Consider the following 17,755-nt stretch of genomic DNA (forward strand, 5'->3'; position numbering starts at 1 on the left):
AAACTGTTTTTCTCTGCTTCCATAAGGCGTGAGATAAGCATATTTCCTATATATATATTCTAAAGCTATAGTTTCAAGGATACAAGTAATATTCTAAAATTATACTTCAAAAGGTTATTATTGCAGAGCTTTTTTATGGATTAAATGCAAGCAAAAAGCAACATCCTTAACACCTTAATTCCAATGCTCCTAAATCAACCAGGGTTAATTGCAAACAAAAGATGGGTTCAAAGGCCTTTTTCCATGCTTTGTTTTCATCTGTTATTATTAGAATTCGCAACTATCCCATTGTCGATGTCCACACATTTCGCATTTGCAAGTACACACTTCACCTGTTTGCACCTGACACGAAACACAGCTTTGCATCTCACAACAGCATTGAAATAAACTGCATTATCCACAGCCACATTTTTTTGTAGTACAAAAGAGTGAAACCAAATGAAAATGAGATCAGTATGGTTTATGGATCACTTGGTTTATGGACAGACAGTTTGGAGGCTCTTGAAAATTGCAGCAGGACATTTCCACCAGAACCTACTATTCTCCTTAAATAAAACACAGAAGTTCAAGTTATACAGTATATTATCTCCCTCTTCAATCTTATTCTGATGTAGTAAAATTATAAGGCATCAAGAATAATCTTTGCAGCCTCAAGTGTATCAGAGGTATCATTCCCTCCTCCTTTTCCCCATTCATTTCCATTCCCATTTGAAAGAACTATTTCAAAGTAATTGTTGTATTTCCTCCTTATTCACTCAGAACTCTTCAGTCAGGGTGTGGTAGAATGAAGGGTATCTACACAATCATCTGATCAAAGATCAGAGACAAGTTGTGCCTGCATGTGCAGTTTGTGATTGCTCAGGAAGTTTCAAAATTTCCTGTGGCACATATTGGTACTTGAGCCATGTACCATGAATGTTCACCCCCTGCTAGACCCTCTGACAGCAGCACTGCTGCAAATGGACATTTGCTGATGCCTGTGTTTAGAGGTTGGATCCCCTGTCATAAGAAACACAATGAGGAACTGGGAACTTCTCCATGGTCCTGCATGGACAGCAGAGGCGGCCGGCTGAGACTCCTCAGCTGTCAGCTCCATTTCCCCGGGAGTTCCACATTATTATAAGCTACTTCAGGGCAGTTCCAAGTAGCATCGACCACTTGCTCAGCCTGGAGCTGGAGCCCACTCCCTCACGGGCCGGGCCTCCCAAAGGAGCATTTGAGAAGTAGCGATGACCCTTTGGGTGACTCCAGCGCGTATCAGCGCCGAGTCCTTGCTGTGACAAGAAACCCCTCGCGGACCCAGCAGGGCAAAGGGTCAGCATATATTGGGCTCCATGTCTCCGCTCTCCCGGGAAGGGGAGAGTCAGGATTTGAGGCGGGGGCGGTGAGGGACGGTGAGGGACGGCACGAGGGCACCTGAGGGCACCGGGGGGTGGGGCCTCGCGCCGGCCCCGCCCCTCCGCGCGCTGCCGCGCACTTTGCGTAACCCCGCGGTCACGCCGGGGCGGGGGCGGGCCGCGTGCTGCGTAAACGGCTGCGAGAATCGCCGCCGCGCGCGCTACGGGCGTAAGCGGCGGGACTTTGCCCCCGCCCCGCCGCCGCCGAGCTCAGCGTTCCCGTCCCGCCGCCATGGCCGCCCCGGGGCCGGTGCGGCTCTTCCGGGCCGCCGCCGCTTCCTCCCGCCGCTGGCTCTTCTCCTCCACCTCGCCGGCAGCCGGGCCGAGGTCGGGCTGCAGCGGCGCTGCCGCAGCCGGGAGGGCAGCGCGGCCGTTCAGCCTGTCTGCTCGGGCGGTGCTCAGGTAAGGGGGTCACGGCCGTGAGATCCGGGCGGGCTCCCCGGCGCGGCTGCCCGGAGGAGCCCGGCCGGGTCTCGGAGCTGCGGGCAGCCGGGGCCAGCGGCTGCCTGTGGTACGGGCCGGCGCGGGATGACCTTCCCGCCGTGCCCCGGCCCCTTCGCCCCTCTCCGGGTGCTTGGCGGTGGCACCGAAGCGCTCTCGGGGCCCCTCCACCGAGCTGTGCCCCGCAGGGCTGTGTCCGTGCTGCGGGTGGGCTCCGGCGAGGCCCCGCACCGGCCCCGGCGCGGGTGAGGCTCGGGGTCGGTGTGACCTGGAACCACGCTGACATGGCTGTAACGTTATGGAACACTAAACCAGCCTGCCTGGTGCTTACACTGGTTTTCTGAGAGGTTATGACCTTACTGAAGTTGCACTCGTTTTTCTTTTTTTCTGTTGTTTGGTTTTGTTATGATTTTTTTTTTCTTGTGAAAGTCTGACTGGGCTTGTGGTAGAAGTGCAGCACCTATCTGAGCAATCCTAATACTTAGAGTGTCTTCTGCCTTTGGTTTCTGTGCTGAAGAGCACTTCTGCATCTTTCTTCGTGGAAGGATGGTATGTGACACTTAGTGCCATGATTTAGGTGACGTGGTCATATCTGGTGATAGCTTGATGATCTCAGAGGTCTTTTCCAACCTAATTGATTCTGTGGTCCGATCTAAAGGTGCAGAGCTTCTCCTCTCCCCACCGGTATGTATGATTAGGTATTTCAGAATGCATTACATCTGTGGGCACGTAATATTACACAGTCCACAGCTGTAGTTTTGATGCTTATTACAGGTAGTCACAGATTGTTTATGCACTGCCTTCTGGCTTGTTGTTTGTGTATTCAAAGATCAGTCAGGTCTACAGCTAACTTTCAGTATTTAAAAAGCAGAAGTTTTAAATCCTGATGTACTTGGTTGCCAGAGAAGTTTCCTAGACTTGGAACAGGACTCACAATCAGCAGCCCAGCATCAGGGGTGTAGCCTGGCATGTTTCCAGAAGATTGAGATTAAGTACCCTCGACATCAAAGCTGTCTCAATAGTTTGCTTTTGAACTCTTTTGCAGGCGATCTTTGACTTTGTTGCAGCAGATACTTTTAATGTCGAGAGAGAGAGAGACTTAACTTTTCTAGCCTAGGACTACCATATGAGATGAATAAGTCACTAGTCAGATCTCCTCTCTGAGGGATCCTACTGGTGATCAGTTGATTTTGAGGTCCCTAATTTGCAGTTTTTAATTACAAAAATTAAGGATGTGACATGTTGACAAGTTTTTTAAAAGGTATTAAAATAATTGAAAAAAGAAGCCTATAAAGGGAAGGAATTTACTTACATAATAATAATGTAAGACCTGTAATCCCCTCATGTCTTTCACAAACAGGCTGAATACAGAATGGCATTTATTTACATTCATTTTGCAAGCACACCAGCAAAAAAAGCTTATGCAAACAAGTGTTTCCAATGTTGTTTATATACTCAGTGTCATAACCTGGCTGAGTGAGTTGGGAGAAAAGGAAAGTTCTTGTATATTATTGTTTCCTCCATTTATGCATGAGTTACTTTCTCTGGGCACCATATTTGAGACCCAGTTCCTGACCTTTTTATAATCCACCAGTGTTATTTCAGTAAAAAACATACATCATTGTTTGGATGGGTGAAATTAGCTATATTTTTGTCTAGAGGATGAAGACATCACTATACAAAACATTACCTGGGGTGGTTCCTGTGAGCAGAGGTTTCCATGGGTTTCAGTGGAGCATTAGGCATTATGTTTTCATTTACATTTCCTCCTTTCTCTTGCTCCTTTTTTGTCCTTATCCTTCCTTTTCATGGTGAACAGTAGTTATTTCAGAATTCTTTTTATACCAGTCCAGTTATCTGTGCAATGTTTTTGGTCCACAGCATAATAATTGCATGCTTTAAAGATTAGTTCAGATTTACAACTTCTGTTGATTGAGGCCTGTATAATAGTTTAATTAATGGAACTCCTCAGGCAATTAGGGCTGTTGGATTTGCTGTTTATTAAAAGATCTAAGAATAACAGAGCTGGTTTTACCATGTGCAATACCAGATTAAAGTTATGTTTTGTTTGGAGGAATGTAAGAAGTGATTCATGACTTGGAATTAATAGCTGAAGATTCAAAAGGCTAATTCTTTTAAGGGGTAAGAAGTAGTTCTTGAGACTTTTGCAGTATTTACTATTATTTGCACGAGAGGAACAACAAACAGCATTTACAGCTCTCTGGTGCTCCTCTGTGCCTTTGTAGTATGCCTGATTTAGGGTATCCTTGTCAAGCTTGATAGAAAATGTTGATAGGACTGTGGCAAACATGTGAAGAAATTAATTGTATTTTACATCTGGTGAAAAGCGTTTATCTGAGCATGGATTGGGATATTTATGCTTCATGTGGATAACACAAAATAAATTGTGTTTTTCCTGATAATCCTGAGGCTGTTCATACTTGCATGGACCTGGCTCATGTTTCGTGTTGATTGCCTGTGACTGGTTCCCAGCATGTGGGTATTTGAATAGTTGTTTATCTTGATGCAAACTATGTCTGAGTGGACAACCCCATGTTACTTGAAATTTGTAAAGCCTAAATATTGTTTCATGTGGGTGAGATTTTTATATTTTTAATGATATCCCCCACTAATTGAGAAGATTGGCTCAGTGTATGTTTTGATTGTCTGACTAGTCTGATTATTGCATACGCGCACTTCTGAAAGTGTTTTCACCAAGTAAAGCACCAGAGATGTTTTGAATATTTTGGCTAAGTGAAGAGCAATAGAAGGTGGCTATAGCAAAAAACCAGATCTACTGAAAGGCTTAAGAAGTCTATATCAAACTTTACACAAATAAATAAGTTTTAGTTTCAGTTATAAATCAGGGGGGATTAGGTCCTGTCAAAAGATTAAGGTCTGTGTCAGTTTTTACCAAAAGTCAGTGACCCGGTGGTTTCTATCTGTCCCCTTGCTGCATGCCACACCACGAGGCACGCACAGCCACAGTGCAGGTCCCAGCTGGCTGAAGCAGATACCAGATTGCCCCTATTGACAAGGGGATCCCACTGCTGCTTCTTTTTTTGCTGTGGGCAGTGGCACTTTTGTCAGTTTTGTTTTCTGGTCCAGTTGAGTCTTTGTTTTTGTGGTTGATTTTCATCCACATGAGCAAAAGGAGTTGACTTGTAATACTGGTGTAAGGATAATGGCAAGGTGATTTGGAGTGGGGATCACCCAAACCCACATTTTTATACTGTAAAGAGATTGGTTAATCTGATCATGAAACCCAGATTGTGCCATTGCAGCATAAAGTTGCAGTAACACAGCCATTGTAAACTGGTGTAAATTTCATCCAAGGGTCAGATCTGACTCTGCTGGTTCTGACATCTGTGGGGTTATTGACCTTGGCTTTCAGCCAGTGCATTCCCAAACGGAGGTTACTGCAGGACAGTGTGAGCGCTGGAGAGATGAGGAACAAAGGAGCACGGCGGGACTGTTCCTCTTCTGGCGCCGTGATGTTTTATCAGATTCAAGTGAAGACAGTTTCAAGTGTGTTTTGAAAACTGGCAGGGAGTTCACTTGTCATTTACAGAAGTTGCAGGGATCTAATGGATGCCCAGACATCTCACTGTTTGGTCCATGGTACTTGTGAGTGCCTAATCCTAGAATAAAGCATATGTTTAGGATATTGGAATAAATATTTAGTACTTGCCATGTCTATACCTTGGCAGAGCATACCCAGAAATGCAAGTACATATTGCATTGTGTCTCCTGTCAGCGTTGTTGTCATGTTGACAGAAATATTTCAGCAAAGGAGAGTGTACTTTGAGGACTGGAAGGGCTTTTTGAGGCAGTTTAGAATTACACTGTCAGACGTTAGCTTAGGCTCTCAGAATGTGGATCTGTACCTTTCCAGATGCAGTCTAAACCCATCTGTGTTAAACTCCCAGAGGAGGCGGTGAATTTTGTACTAGTTTGTCTAAGTGGGTGCTTGTCTCCTTGGTTCTGCTGTGGGAGGTGTTAACATAGCCGAGGAACAAAATGAAAAGCAGAGTGCTTTCTTAAACCCCCACAGAATGGTTTGCTGGTGATCCTTGGATATCACAGGTGACTGTGCAACATAAATCATATTTTTGTAAAGATGTGTCTTTAAAATTTCTGAGTTTTTTTTATAGTACATGCTTCAATTGCATTCTGCAGGTCAGAAGGTCAACCTTTCATTATCAGTTATAGTTTTAGAATGAATTTATAGTTAATAGTAGCTTGTGGCTCTCTTCTGGAGGGTGGACTGAGGGATGATAGGAGAAGAATTGTGTGACTGTGTTTGCAGGGGTCCAATGATGAGGGAAGAGATGAGGATCTGACTCTGTGTTTCAGAAGGCTTGATTTATTATTTTATGATATATATTATATTAAAACTATACTAAAAGAATAGAAGAAAGGATTTCATCAGAAGGCTAGCTAAGAATAGAAAAAAAAAAGAGGAATGAGTAACAAAGGATAGTAACAAAGCTGACTGTGATTGGCCATTAATTAGAAACAATGTCATGAGACCAATCACAGATGCACCTGTTGCATTCCACAGCAGCGGATAATCATTGTTTACATTTTGTTCCTGCGGTCTCTCAGCTTCTCAGGAGAAAAAATCCTAAGGAAAGGATTTTTCATAAAAGATGTCTGTGACAGAATTGAACATGACATCATAATAAATAATCACAGAGCACACTGGTGCCAATGGAACTTAAGAGTTGTGGGAAGTGCATGAAGTCTATAGCAACAAACATTTGTTCTTGTTTTATAACAAGCCAGGACTCAGATTGCTAAAACCACATTATTTTACAGCCAGTTACAAAAAAAATTCGTTCACTGATTTTTTTAGCATGGCCATTTTCAAAATTTTTCTTTAATATTCAGATATACAGGTTAGAGTTTTCCAGGGGGTGACTTGATTTTTGTCTTGTCTTATGTCATAAATCACTCAAGTCCCACAGTTAAGAAGACTATGGGTAATATGAAACGTGTGGTTCTTAAACATGGATTTCACATGGAAACATAAATTTTTGAATTGGCTTTTTAGTTGTTCTATTCTTATCAGTCATCTCTTGGTAGATTTCTTCACTGTCTATCCAACAAGTTTTTGTTTTGCTTACTTACTGTAGGAAAGAAAATAATCTATTTAAAATTGAACATACTGTTTGTTATTAGTATATTTAATGCAAAAAAAAAAAATTTTTTCATGTTAAATGCTCTAATCCTAAGACATTTTTGAGCAGACTGAATTTTGTATTAAATAAACAGTTGTCTGGAAAGAAAAGGCAAAAAAATGCAAACCTTCTTTCCTTGAAACCAGCATAAAAACTTTGTACTTCACTAGAATTAATATTTACAAGATGAACTCCTCAGAGAATCTGTGCCTGGAAACAGCAGAATGTTATTGGACTATTGCCATTTGTGGGAAGAGAGAAGAATTAAATTTTGGAATTAATAAAGCAAACTATCTAAAACTCTAAGCAGCAATGGCAAAATTTAGAATTTATTTTAAATTATAATTATGAGAACAACAGAAAATTCATAAATCCAAAGCAAGAGTTTACAGAAAGGTGGTGAGAGAAACATTTAAAAGAAGCTCATTTATTTGTTAAAAATACAAATATTGTGCCTAAAATAAACTGTCTTTGGTGAAAGGCAAAACATCTGGATCCCATATGTCTTGTAGTGACAAAACAAACACCAAGGTTTTTTTTTTTTTATTTTTCATGGTCTTTGTTCAATGTACAACAGTAAAAGCCTGTACATGTTAAAGCTTTTAAAAGCCAATAACTTAGATTTCTCTTTTCTTGGAGTTGATAGTAGTAGTATCAACTATTATTTTAGAAGTAGTCAATCAATTCCAAAGTGCTAAAGATTCTAGCATTCTTTAATTGTATTATATAATTTTATTTTTCAGCTCAGAAGATAAAATAACTGTTCACTTCATAAACCGAGATGGTGACAAACTGACAGCCAAGGGAAAACCTGGGGATTCACTGCTGGATGTTGTTGTTGACAATAATCTAGACATAGATGGTTTTGGTAAGTAGATTCACTGAGTATTTTTTTCAGTGTCTAGGAATTGTTTCTCTTTATGCATAAATATTTACAGTACAATTTAGATTGCAAAAGACCCTCAACATCATTGAGTCCCACTGTAAATGAATATTTTATATATAAAACCTAGCTGTACTTCACTTGGGTTTTCTCCCCTTTTTTTCCTCCTGCGGGTGCATAGAATATTTTGGTTCAAGTTTTAAAAAATATTTGGGGTGATCTGGGCTTGAGTATGAAAGAGGGGACTATGCCCAGAGTGCCGTCAAAGTGGAGTCTGAAACTTGCCACCTGCAGACCTCTCCTGAGCTCAAAGGTTCTGTTCTGCAGGCAACACAGAGCTGGTGTATTTCTAACAGTGTCTGGTTACTTCTGTAGTGCCAGACTGTCTCAATTTATTATCAGGCTTTTTGTAGAACCTCCATATCTGTAGCAGAGGAGTGCAAAGAGAAAGAAACAGCCAAATCTGTGTGAGTTAGCAGGGAAGAGCAAGGAGTTTAATTCTTATTAAAGAACTGGGGTAAAGGAGACCTTGTTGAATTCTAACTTGGTACAAGTTCTGTTTAAAATCAAAACAGGAGGAAGTTACAACTTTTCTCTATTTCTGCAGAATTTTGCACTTTCCATAGTTAGACTCGTAGGATGGTTTGGGCTTGAAGGGACCTTGAAGATTGTTCACTTCCAAACCCCCCTGCCATGTTCATCTTCCACCTGCCCTTGTTGCTCAAACCACAAGACCACATTGCTCAAAGGTATTAGGTAATTGCAATTAAATACCTTGGGAAGGTATTTATATGAACATGAGCTGAAAAATGAACAGACCTAAAGCAGAAAGTGGTAGTACAATTTTCAGAACTGAATGCATAATGTGGAGCAATTGGTAGGAAAAAAAAAGGCAGCAGAGTACTGTAGCACAGTTTGAAATTTGATGTGTGTTTTCGTTAAGTGCAGATAAATTTTACTGCTAGTGATAAAATCTTTGGTAAGATTTAAAATTTTATACTTAATATCTTAGATATCTTTTATGTCTGGAGTTGCATATATCTGGGGAAGAAAAACTCTCAAAAATTTGTAATGCAACTGGCTTTATGTATCAATTATTACTCATTTAGGTTTATTGCATTCTACAGTAAGTGTTCTCTTGTCAATATCAGCTGTGTTAGAGCATTGTGGTAAAGTGGCAAAAAGCAATGCTGTCAATAAAAGGAAGTCAAACTGAAAATTCAGAATACTGTTACAGTCTTTAATTATAATATTATATATTATATATATATTATATTCCCATTTCAATAACTGCTTGCTAATGAAACATTGTACTAGGGCAGAGAAATAATGTAGCAAAAATGTAGGTTCTGTGTTTAAGAACAAAGTAATAAAGGAAAAGTAAAATGTAATCCTGCTTATTTGCTTCTGTCACTAGGGGGCATCCCATGTGCATTAACAATAATAGATATATCTTTTTATAAAGGCTTACAGATTTTTTGAAAGATTCAGCTGTACTCAATTTGTTATTGCCAGTTTTATGGCTTTATGTTTGTGGAAAGACCTTCCACTGTTCAAAGAGACTGGTCAGTGTTCTTTCCTTCCCCCCTCACCCCTTCCCTTACTTCCCCAACATAAATGATCCTTAAGCTGCTGATAGGACAAATTTTATGTTTGGCATTTTAATTAAGCTCTGCTTTTTCATGTGTATTTGAAGACATGATATAATTTAAAAATCAAATGTTGTATTACAGTGTCATGCTCACCTTGAATACATGCTTTTGGTTCTGTAGCAGCATGGTGCTTTCTGTGTGGTTCTCAAGGTCTAATGATGAGTTCCACTATTTCTTTTCATAGCAATGGTTATACATACAGCCTTACTTCTCTTATTTCCATGATTACAAAGGTGATGTGGTCACAGTAGATTTTGTCCTGCTCTCCCTAGAAATAAGTAAACAAGTGAAGATTGGCTAATGTGTTATCTGATTCTCTTCTATCAATTCAAATCAGAGCCTGAGGTTTGTAATCTCCACAGTATTTAGCTGTCCCATTCTTCTTGAGTTGCATATTTCTTTTTCAACTTGGTGCTAGCCCAAGACACAGACCAATACAGTGACAGAGACAAGTTTGTTGCAGTTCAAACTTGTACTGTGCTGTGGTGTCCTAATTGCTGTAGCAGGTAGGTGGAGTTGGTGCTTGTGCTGCTCTGCCCAGCAACTTGTTAGGTCCTTGACTCCTACTGGAGCACTTCATAATCCATGTAGGCCATCTCTCTCTAGCCTGACTGCCTTTGTTGTTGTCATTTAGTGTTGTGGTGAGTGAGAGGAAATAAGTATAAAATCCCTCCTCCCTGTACTTCTAAAGAATTGTTTTTGTGTAGCAGGTTTCTGCTGTTGAACTTCTAGAGAAAACCTTGGGAAAGAGAGAAATAAGAAGGATCAGTATTGGAAATAAATGAAGTAGTGTTGATTGACAGCATTGTCTGCTTTTGCATTCTTATAGTAGAAAGCTATTCTTTCTTTAAATAATGGAAAGGAAATTAGTTAAGTATTTTAACTGATTACATAGCATTTTTTAACTGATTACTTAGCATTTAAGTAAATCTTAGTGCTATAGTAACTGTAGAAATGCTATTAATAGTTGAATGCAGAGTAGGTATATGAATGTGGGAATATACAGAACATTAATTTTGCTAATCAACTGAGACTTCTTGTATGAAAGAAACACATGTAGTATTTCTTCTGAAATTCAGCTGCAATTTGAAACTGCGTTTTCTGTTATCTTGATTTATTTTTCTTTAGGTGCTTGTGAAGGAACACTAGCCTGTTCAACTTGTCATTTAATATTTGAAGACCACATATTTGAGAAACTAGATGCAATTACTGATGAAGAGATGGACATGCTGGACCTGGCTTATGGCCTCACAGAAACGTAAGGCACCATAAAACTTCCCTAAATTACTTCTTCAAAGAATGGGAAGAAAGGTTTGCAGATGGGGCAATCCAATATTCTTGGAGCACCTTAATCAGCTTTTAATGAATAGATGGATTTTGTTACACAAATGGGACTGCCAAGTTTAAACGTTGTTTGTCTGAATTAGTATTAAGAAGATGTCAGTATTGTTCCTGTGACTGAAAAGGTCTTCAGAGGGGTCTGATGCAGAAATGTTAGTGCTAAAGTATGATGGGAAACCCAGTTCCTTCCATGAAAACTTTGCCACTGCTGTCCTGTGTGTGGATTTTCTTACTCTTGTTTCTCCGCCCTTCTATTTCCTCTCCCTTGTTAGTCTGTAGCTAGTTAATATATTTTATTAATGTGTTTGTGTCAGTGGTTTAGGTTTTGGTCAGATCTTCTTTTCAGAGTCACAGAACATAGAGGTTGGAGGAGACCTCTTGAGGTCAACTGGTCCAACCCACTGCTCAAGCAGGACCACCTAGATCCGATGCCCAGCACCATATCCAGACAACTTTTGAATATATCCAAGGATGGAGACCCCACCTTGTCCAACCTCTATGGTATTTATGTACCAAGGTTTGCTAAGATCCTTCCTCCAAGCCTTCTCTAGGACAAACAGTGTAGAGATGTGTCAGTGTCCATACTTGTTATGCTTTGACTCCTATCATAGTGATCCTTGTGCACACAAACCACATTCCCTTTTGGGAGAAACTGATCCTGAAGTGTGCTCTGACTGCTCAGAGGCATTAGGATTAGACTAGTGGTGCTCCAAAGTAAGCCTCTGTTCTGCATCACCCCCACCATCACACATCTTGTAGTTAGGGTGTTAATCCTCATCACAGACCCATTCCTGGTGGGCTGTTGTACTTGCTGGTGCACAAGTACATGGTACTGTGGTAAAGTACATGCTCATACTGTTTGTGTGAGCATGTTCTGTGGTAAAGAACATGCTCACGCAAACAGTAGGCAGCTGTGCCTTTTGAGGTTTCATAAGCCCATTCCTTCGTGTTTCAACAGAACTGCTTGTTGAAGTTTTTGAGAATCTTTCCAATGATGTCAGAGGCTTTATACCTGGTCTTTATAGCATAGAGTTTGTCTCTGCAAAGAAATACTCTGAATTAACTTGTCTGTCTCCTTATATCAGTAAAAGGAATCCTCAACTCATCATTTCTACATGACACTTTCTCACTTAAGCCAAATTTTAGCATTTATGTGAGGTTGGAAGGGCAAAGAAGTCAAGCTATGAGAAACTTGTAGCTTCTTTTGTTTTATCATTTTTCCTGTCTCACAAAAACCCATTTTCAGTTTTGAAAAAAAATCCATAAGCCTATTAAGCCTGCTACCTACCATAATAAAAAGAGTAATTTTTAGGTTCAGGGCCAAAATAATTCCTGAATAGCTCTGGAGGCATATGATCTAATAAAAACCTTTTTTCTTTGGCTACCTTTTTAGTAAAGGTTTAAAGCAAGGAGATTTTCCTGAGGAATTGGAAAACAGTAGCAAACCAGAGCTCTTTGTTTAAGTGTTTCTATTTTCTCCTCTAAGTTCTTCATATGAAATGAGGTTTTACACCCTCTGAAGGTGTTTGGTACTTCTGTTAGGTTTTCCTAGCATCACATGTTCTTTCTATGGCCAGGGACCTTCCATTTATATGGGAAGATGACTCCTCTGAAAGGTGGAGCTCTAAGTGGTTGGTATTTGCTGCAGGTTACCTGGACTCCTGTGCTGATGTAAATTTGTGTAATGGAGATGTACTTCTATGTTCTGTCACAGGTATGAGCATAGCAGCTTATTCTTGTCAGTGACTCTGTATTTGGGAATGTTTCAGCCAGCAACTGCCGTGAAAGTTCATGTTTTTTAAAATGAAGGATTAATTGGTTAAAATGAAATTCTTTTGATCAACTGCGGAACAGTAGAAAGTAGTAAGATAGGGGGAGTGCAAACCCTGGAAAGTTAAAATACTAAAGCAAAAAATAAGATGAGAAACAGCTTGCAAAAAGTAGGTAAATACTTTTGTTTCTAACCTATCAGCAACAGAGAACTTCGTCTACGTGCTGAGCCAATGGGTGATGTAGAAGGTGAACATAAAATAGAAAGAGATAACATAATGCAAAAGAAACTTGACTTTTATCTCTAGAGGTTTTATGGGCTGTCCATGTACTGGAAGGTTTCTTTGCAAAGGGTGTCCTGGTATATTCTGTGATCTTCTTTCAAACTAATGTGTCCATAGATATAGTATTACTCATAATAATTAAAAAAATAAAAATGCTTATTGATATGTCACTGAGATGAAGAAAGATCTTGCAGTTCATGCAGTTTACTTAGGTCTAGAGATTGTTTACTAAATTTTGAGGTGCAACTGCATAAGAACAAAGGCCCTGTAAAGGCTAAGTAATTGGTTAAACTCCCACCCCCCCCCCCCCCCAGTCTTTTATTAAGAAGTATTAGGATGCCTGGTAGAAGTATGTGATCAACAGCATGATGTAAAAGTGATTGGTGCTAGGTTTTAATTAGTGTGAGCATCCTTGTGAAAGACCTAGGAAAACACAGTGCAGAGTAAGGGTTGTTTACTTTGCTGTGGTAATGTCACCGGCCTGTGAAAACAAGCAAGAGGATTTTATGCTCTTGAGCAATAGGAAATGACATTTGGAGTTAGAAGGCAAGTGCAGATAAATGCATATGGAGAGGTGGATAAAAGACTGGGAACTCTACATTCTTGAGACAGGCTGTCAGCTAGTTAATGTCTTGCCAGGGACTGGTGCTACGGAACATTGCCCATCCTTGCTGATGTCTTTAGTATTCTATACTTAAATACTGACACATGGACATTGAATTAAAGTTATCCCAGCAATAAAAGTAGCTTGTGATGTCTGCAGAATTTTGTTGTAGTATTAAATCTTCTGGTTTTAATTGCCTGTGTGCAACATCTGGTTTTCTTGTGCTGAATGATGGGTATAGAAATGAAGGACGACATCTCCTCTGGTGCCTTGAGTGTTTTATCCTTCTTCCTATGTTTCTTGTCTTTTCACTCTTACTTTTCTGGCTTACACCCAGTCTTGAGTTTTTTAGTTTAAGAACATTGAATTCTGGATGGAGGGGCTAGGCTTGGTTTTTTCTGAGGCTTTCATTCGGAGTCATTGCCTTTATCTCTTCAGAGGTGCCAGATGTCCCTTGGGAGATCAAGCATCACTCCCTGCACTGGACTGACCTCTTAGTGACCCACTGAAAAGGGAAGGGTCACCCATATCCTGCATTGTCCAGTGAGCAGGAAGTATTGAGTTGTGGGACTTTCCAGTGTGCTGAGCTCTCTTCTGGCCATAAATCCTGGCTATTGCCACACAGATCCTTGTGCTGATGCACGTGATTCACTCTGTGCTGGACTAAGGCCCTGTGCAAGAGTGGCTGTTCCTAGTTCATGGTCTGTTTGGGGTGGCTGAGTGTTGGAGATGTAAGGGGGTAAATGCTGTTAGATTGCTGGGCTAGAACTAACAATAATGTCCTGTTTCCCCACAGATCACGTTTAGGCTGCCAAATCTGCTTGAAGAAATCAATGAATGATATGACTGTTCGAGTACCAGAAGCTGTGGCTGATGCTAGACAATCAGTAGATATGAGTAAAAACTCCTAAAAGAAAATATCCTAGGGGTTTTAAAGAAGCTTAATTATTTTTATAACTTATTTTTAAATGTGTAATTAAATATGGAAACTTACATAATTGTGAGTTATTTTATATGACTATCAATATTAGATTAATGCTATTTTAATTTTCTTTATAGAACCTCTTATATTTTTACGCTTAAAATGCAATAATACTTCTTATAAGTAATCATTGGATTATAAACATTAGCAAGTGTATTACAGATTTCATACAACATTATTCTGCCAAAACATTTAATGACATTTAAAAACTGGATCACTTTTACAGGACTCTCCTGTAACAAACTCTGAGCATTTTTAGGTGTCAGACCTGAATGTGTAAGAGAAAAGAACTTGTAGGACTACATGGGGTCTTTTTGAAGTGTTGCCATTAAAGATGTTGTGCTCAGAACTAGTTAAAATTCTCAGTAAATATGATACTTCCTCAGCAAATAGTAAATTATCAGGATAGGAATTTTCCAGACTTTGGAGTCTTAATGAGATATGGCAAATGTTGTCTTGTGAAAATACTGCTAAACCCATGAGTTCTAGGAGCTGTGTTACAGTTTAACCCAGTAGGCAGCTAAATGCCACACAGCCATTCAGTTCCACCCCACCACTGCCCAACCATCCCCCCCTTCCAAATGGGATGGAGGGGATAGACTTGGATGGAAACAGTAACATTGATATGTTGAGATAAAGACAGTTTAATAGGACAGAAACAGAAAGGAAAACAACAGTAATGATGACAAATAAAATACATAAAACTAGTGAGGCACAACATGATTGCCTACCACCTGATGACTGATGCCCAGCCAGTTTCTGGGCAGTGACCCCCAGCCAGCTTTTGCCCCATTTGATATTTTGAGCATGACACCATAGAGTGTAGGACCTCCCACTGGTCACTTGGGGTCAGCAGTCCTGGCTTTGTGCACCCCCACGAGGTGAGGTGAGAATCTCAAAAGGCTTTGACTGAGTTGTTGCTAAGCTGTGTTTACATTAAAACACCAGTGGGTTATCAACATTATTCTGATTCTACATCCAAAGCAGCACTGTACCAGCTACTGGGATGAAAATGAGCTCTCTCCCAGGTGAAACCAGGACAGGCTGATGCAGGATGTTGGCACCTGCAGCTTAACCCTGGCCCAAATAAGATGTCAGTAAATCTCAGTAATATTTACAATTTGACTACACCACAAATACTGTGGTAGACCAGGCTAAGAATGAATCCTTGGAGCTGTGTAATGGGAGAACATGCCCAGTGGAATTACAATTTACCCATCACAAACTCTTATTGTTCTCTGAATATAGCTGAGTTGGGATTGAACAGGGCAATGTTTGTCAATATCAGATTTGTTCTGAAATCTTTATTCCTTTTTAGTTTTGAGCTTGTGCAGGAGGCTGTCTGACGTTAGCTAGGGTGTTCAGCTTGAAGAAATTGCTTGATTCTGGGCCTTGCTCACAGGATTGTTTCAGTTATGGCTGATGTGAAATGACCAAGTTGATTTGTTTCATAAAAATGGCCTAGATGCCCCAGAACCTAGGTTATTTAGGAGGTGTTCCCTAGGTTATTTCCCTAGGTTTATTTGTTTCATAAAAATGGCCTAGGTTCCTCAGAACCTAGGGGAACCACCAGAAGGTGTAGGGAAACCCTCATGTTGAGATTTGTCTGCATTGATGATGAAGAACTTCCAGTTGAATATTGGTTTAGTCTTTCTAAAGTAGCCCAAATAAAATTAATGTTTCTAAGACTGCTATTATTGCCAACTTTGCATAAATACTGATGTGAACTGGTTATCACCAGGAGTTACTAACTTCTAATTTTTTGGGCATTTATATATATATATAAACAACCATGTTTGTTTACATTTGGATGATATAGTACATTCATTAATGGTTTGAACTGGTAACAATGCCATCTGGACATCTTTTCTTGTATTATTATATGTATGGAGGAGAGAAAAAATATTTTTCCAGTGTCAAATATTGGGATTATTTTGAGATTTGTAAAGAGGAAAAAAAGTTCCTCTTCATTATAAGAATGAATATTTTCTAGAACTGTATTGAAAATAGTTGTGAGTTAGATTCTTTTATTTCCTCTCTTAGTTGCCTTGTTTCCTTCTGTTACCTTTCAACTTTGTTCTAATGCAAGGTATACTAATTGTGGTCTGCTCGAAACTTGATCATGTAGGGGTTTCAGAATACAATTCTGATGTAATCTGATTCAAATGGAGAGTTCAGAATTAAAATTTCCAGGCTTTTATGAAGGACAGAGAGAGGAAGGTTAGGGAGAAGGGTGGGTGTAGGTTGAAGAAATGTTCCGAAGATGCTGCTGTCTTCTTTTTCTGCTGCTGTGACACTAACCATGACTGAGAGGTTGCCCTCACACAGTCAGACCTTAAGGTAAATCTCACCTTGTATTGCCTTTGTCCTGAGCTCATTTATATACAGTTATTACTATTAAATCTTGAGGTTTTGGGGTTTTTTACATGAGACAGCTCATCAGCTTCCAAGAGGGGGAACTGGATCATGACCAGATGTGTTGTGCGTTTGTATATCAGAAAGAAATATGAGGTTTCAGTATACCTGTAAAGTTTAGGGGTAGATGTTGATATTTATTGAGTTTTGGGCTTGTCTTGTGTTTTTGGTTTGGTTTTAAGTTTTTGATTTTTTTTTTCATTGGATTATTTGGGGTTTTTTTTCATACAGCACCAGGTACTTGTGGGTATCTTGAAGTGCTTAACACTGTGTTAAACAAATGTGGAACAGCTCCCAAGTGAGTTTTCTTTCTAAGCCAAGGTGGTTTCATTGTGTGTTTCCTGTGACAGTTTCTCATTACAAAGACTTTGACTCTCCTACAGTGTGCCTGTGGAATAAACTCATCACAGCAAGGCAAAAAAAAGGACACTTCGAAGTTCATTTTGAATTCTAGAGGTATCCCATACTGCATGCAAATGGAAATCTCAGAACACAAAGGAACTGATTGTAGTCCCCAAAATGCACAGCTCAGAGATACTAGTTTATTGTCAAAATTATTTGCAAATAAATCTTATTTTTAACCTCTTTCTGACACCTCTTGTTTTGTGGATTTTTCTTTCCTTCTTCTCTAAGCTATTGAATGTATTTCTGGGGGGAAAATGGAACTTACCCATTAATGGTGCACTTTAAAGTGTAAGTATGAAATTTTGTGTAGTGACACACAATTATAGCATCAAAATTAGTTGAATACATGTTTATTTCCCTGTTCAAATAAAGATTACAGGTAATTTGCTTTCTAAAAC

At 39.8% G+C, this 17,755-nt stretch overlaps 1 protein-coding gene across 1 annotated transcript; it reads left to right on the forward strand.

Annotated features, from left to right (window-relative positions):
- Window positions 1-1,579: 1,579 nt before the first annotated feature.
- Window positions 1,580-17,544, forward strand: FDX1 (ferredoxin 1). Its single transcript, XM_066544776.1, has 4 exons — window positions 1,580-1,799; window positions 7,765-7,889; window positions 10,685-10,814; window positions 14,352-17,544. Exons 1-4 carry the CDS (start codon window positions 1,630-1,632, stop codon window positions 14,464-14,466), a joined length of 540 nt encoding a protein of 179 aa, XP_066400873.1. The 5' UTR covers window positions 1,580-1,629; the 3' UTR covers window positions 14,467-17,544.
- The last annotated feature ends 211 nt before the right edge of the window (window positions 17,545-17,755 follow it).

The sequence above is a fragment of the Molothrus aeneus genome, chromosome 2, assembly GCF_037042795.1.
Source record: "Molothrus aeneus isolate 106 chromosome 2, BPBGC_Maene_1.0, whole genome shotgun sequence".
Classification (NCBI taxonomy): Eukaryota; Metazoa; Chordata; class Aves; order Passeriformes; family Icteridae; genus Molothrus; species Molothrus aeneus.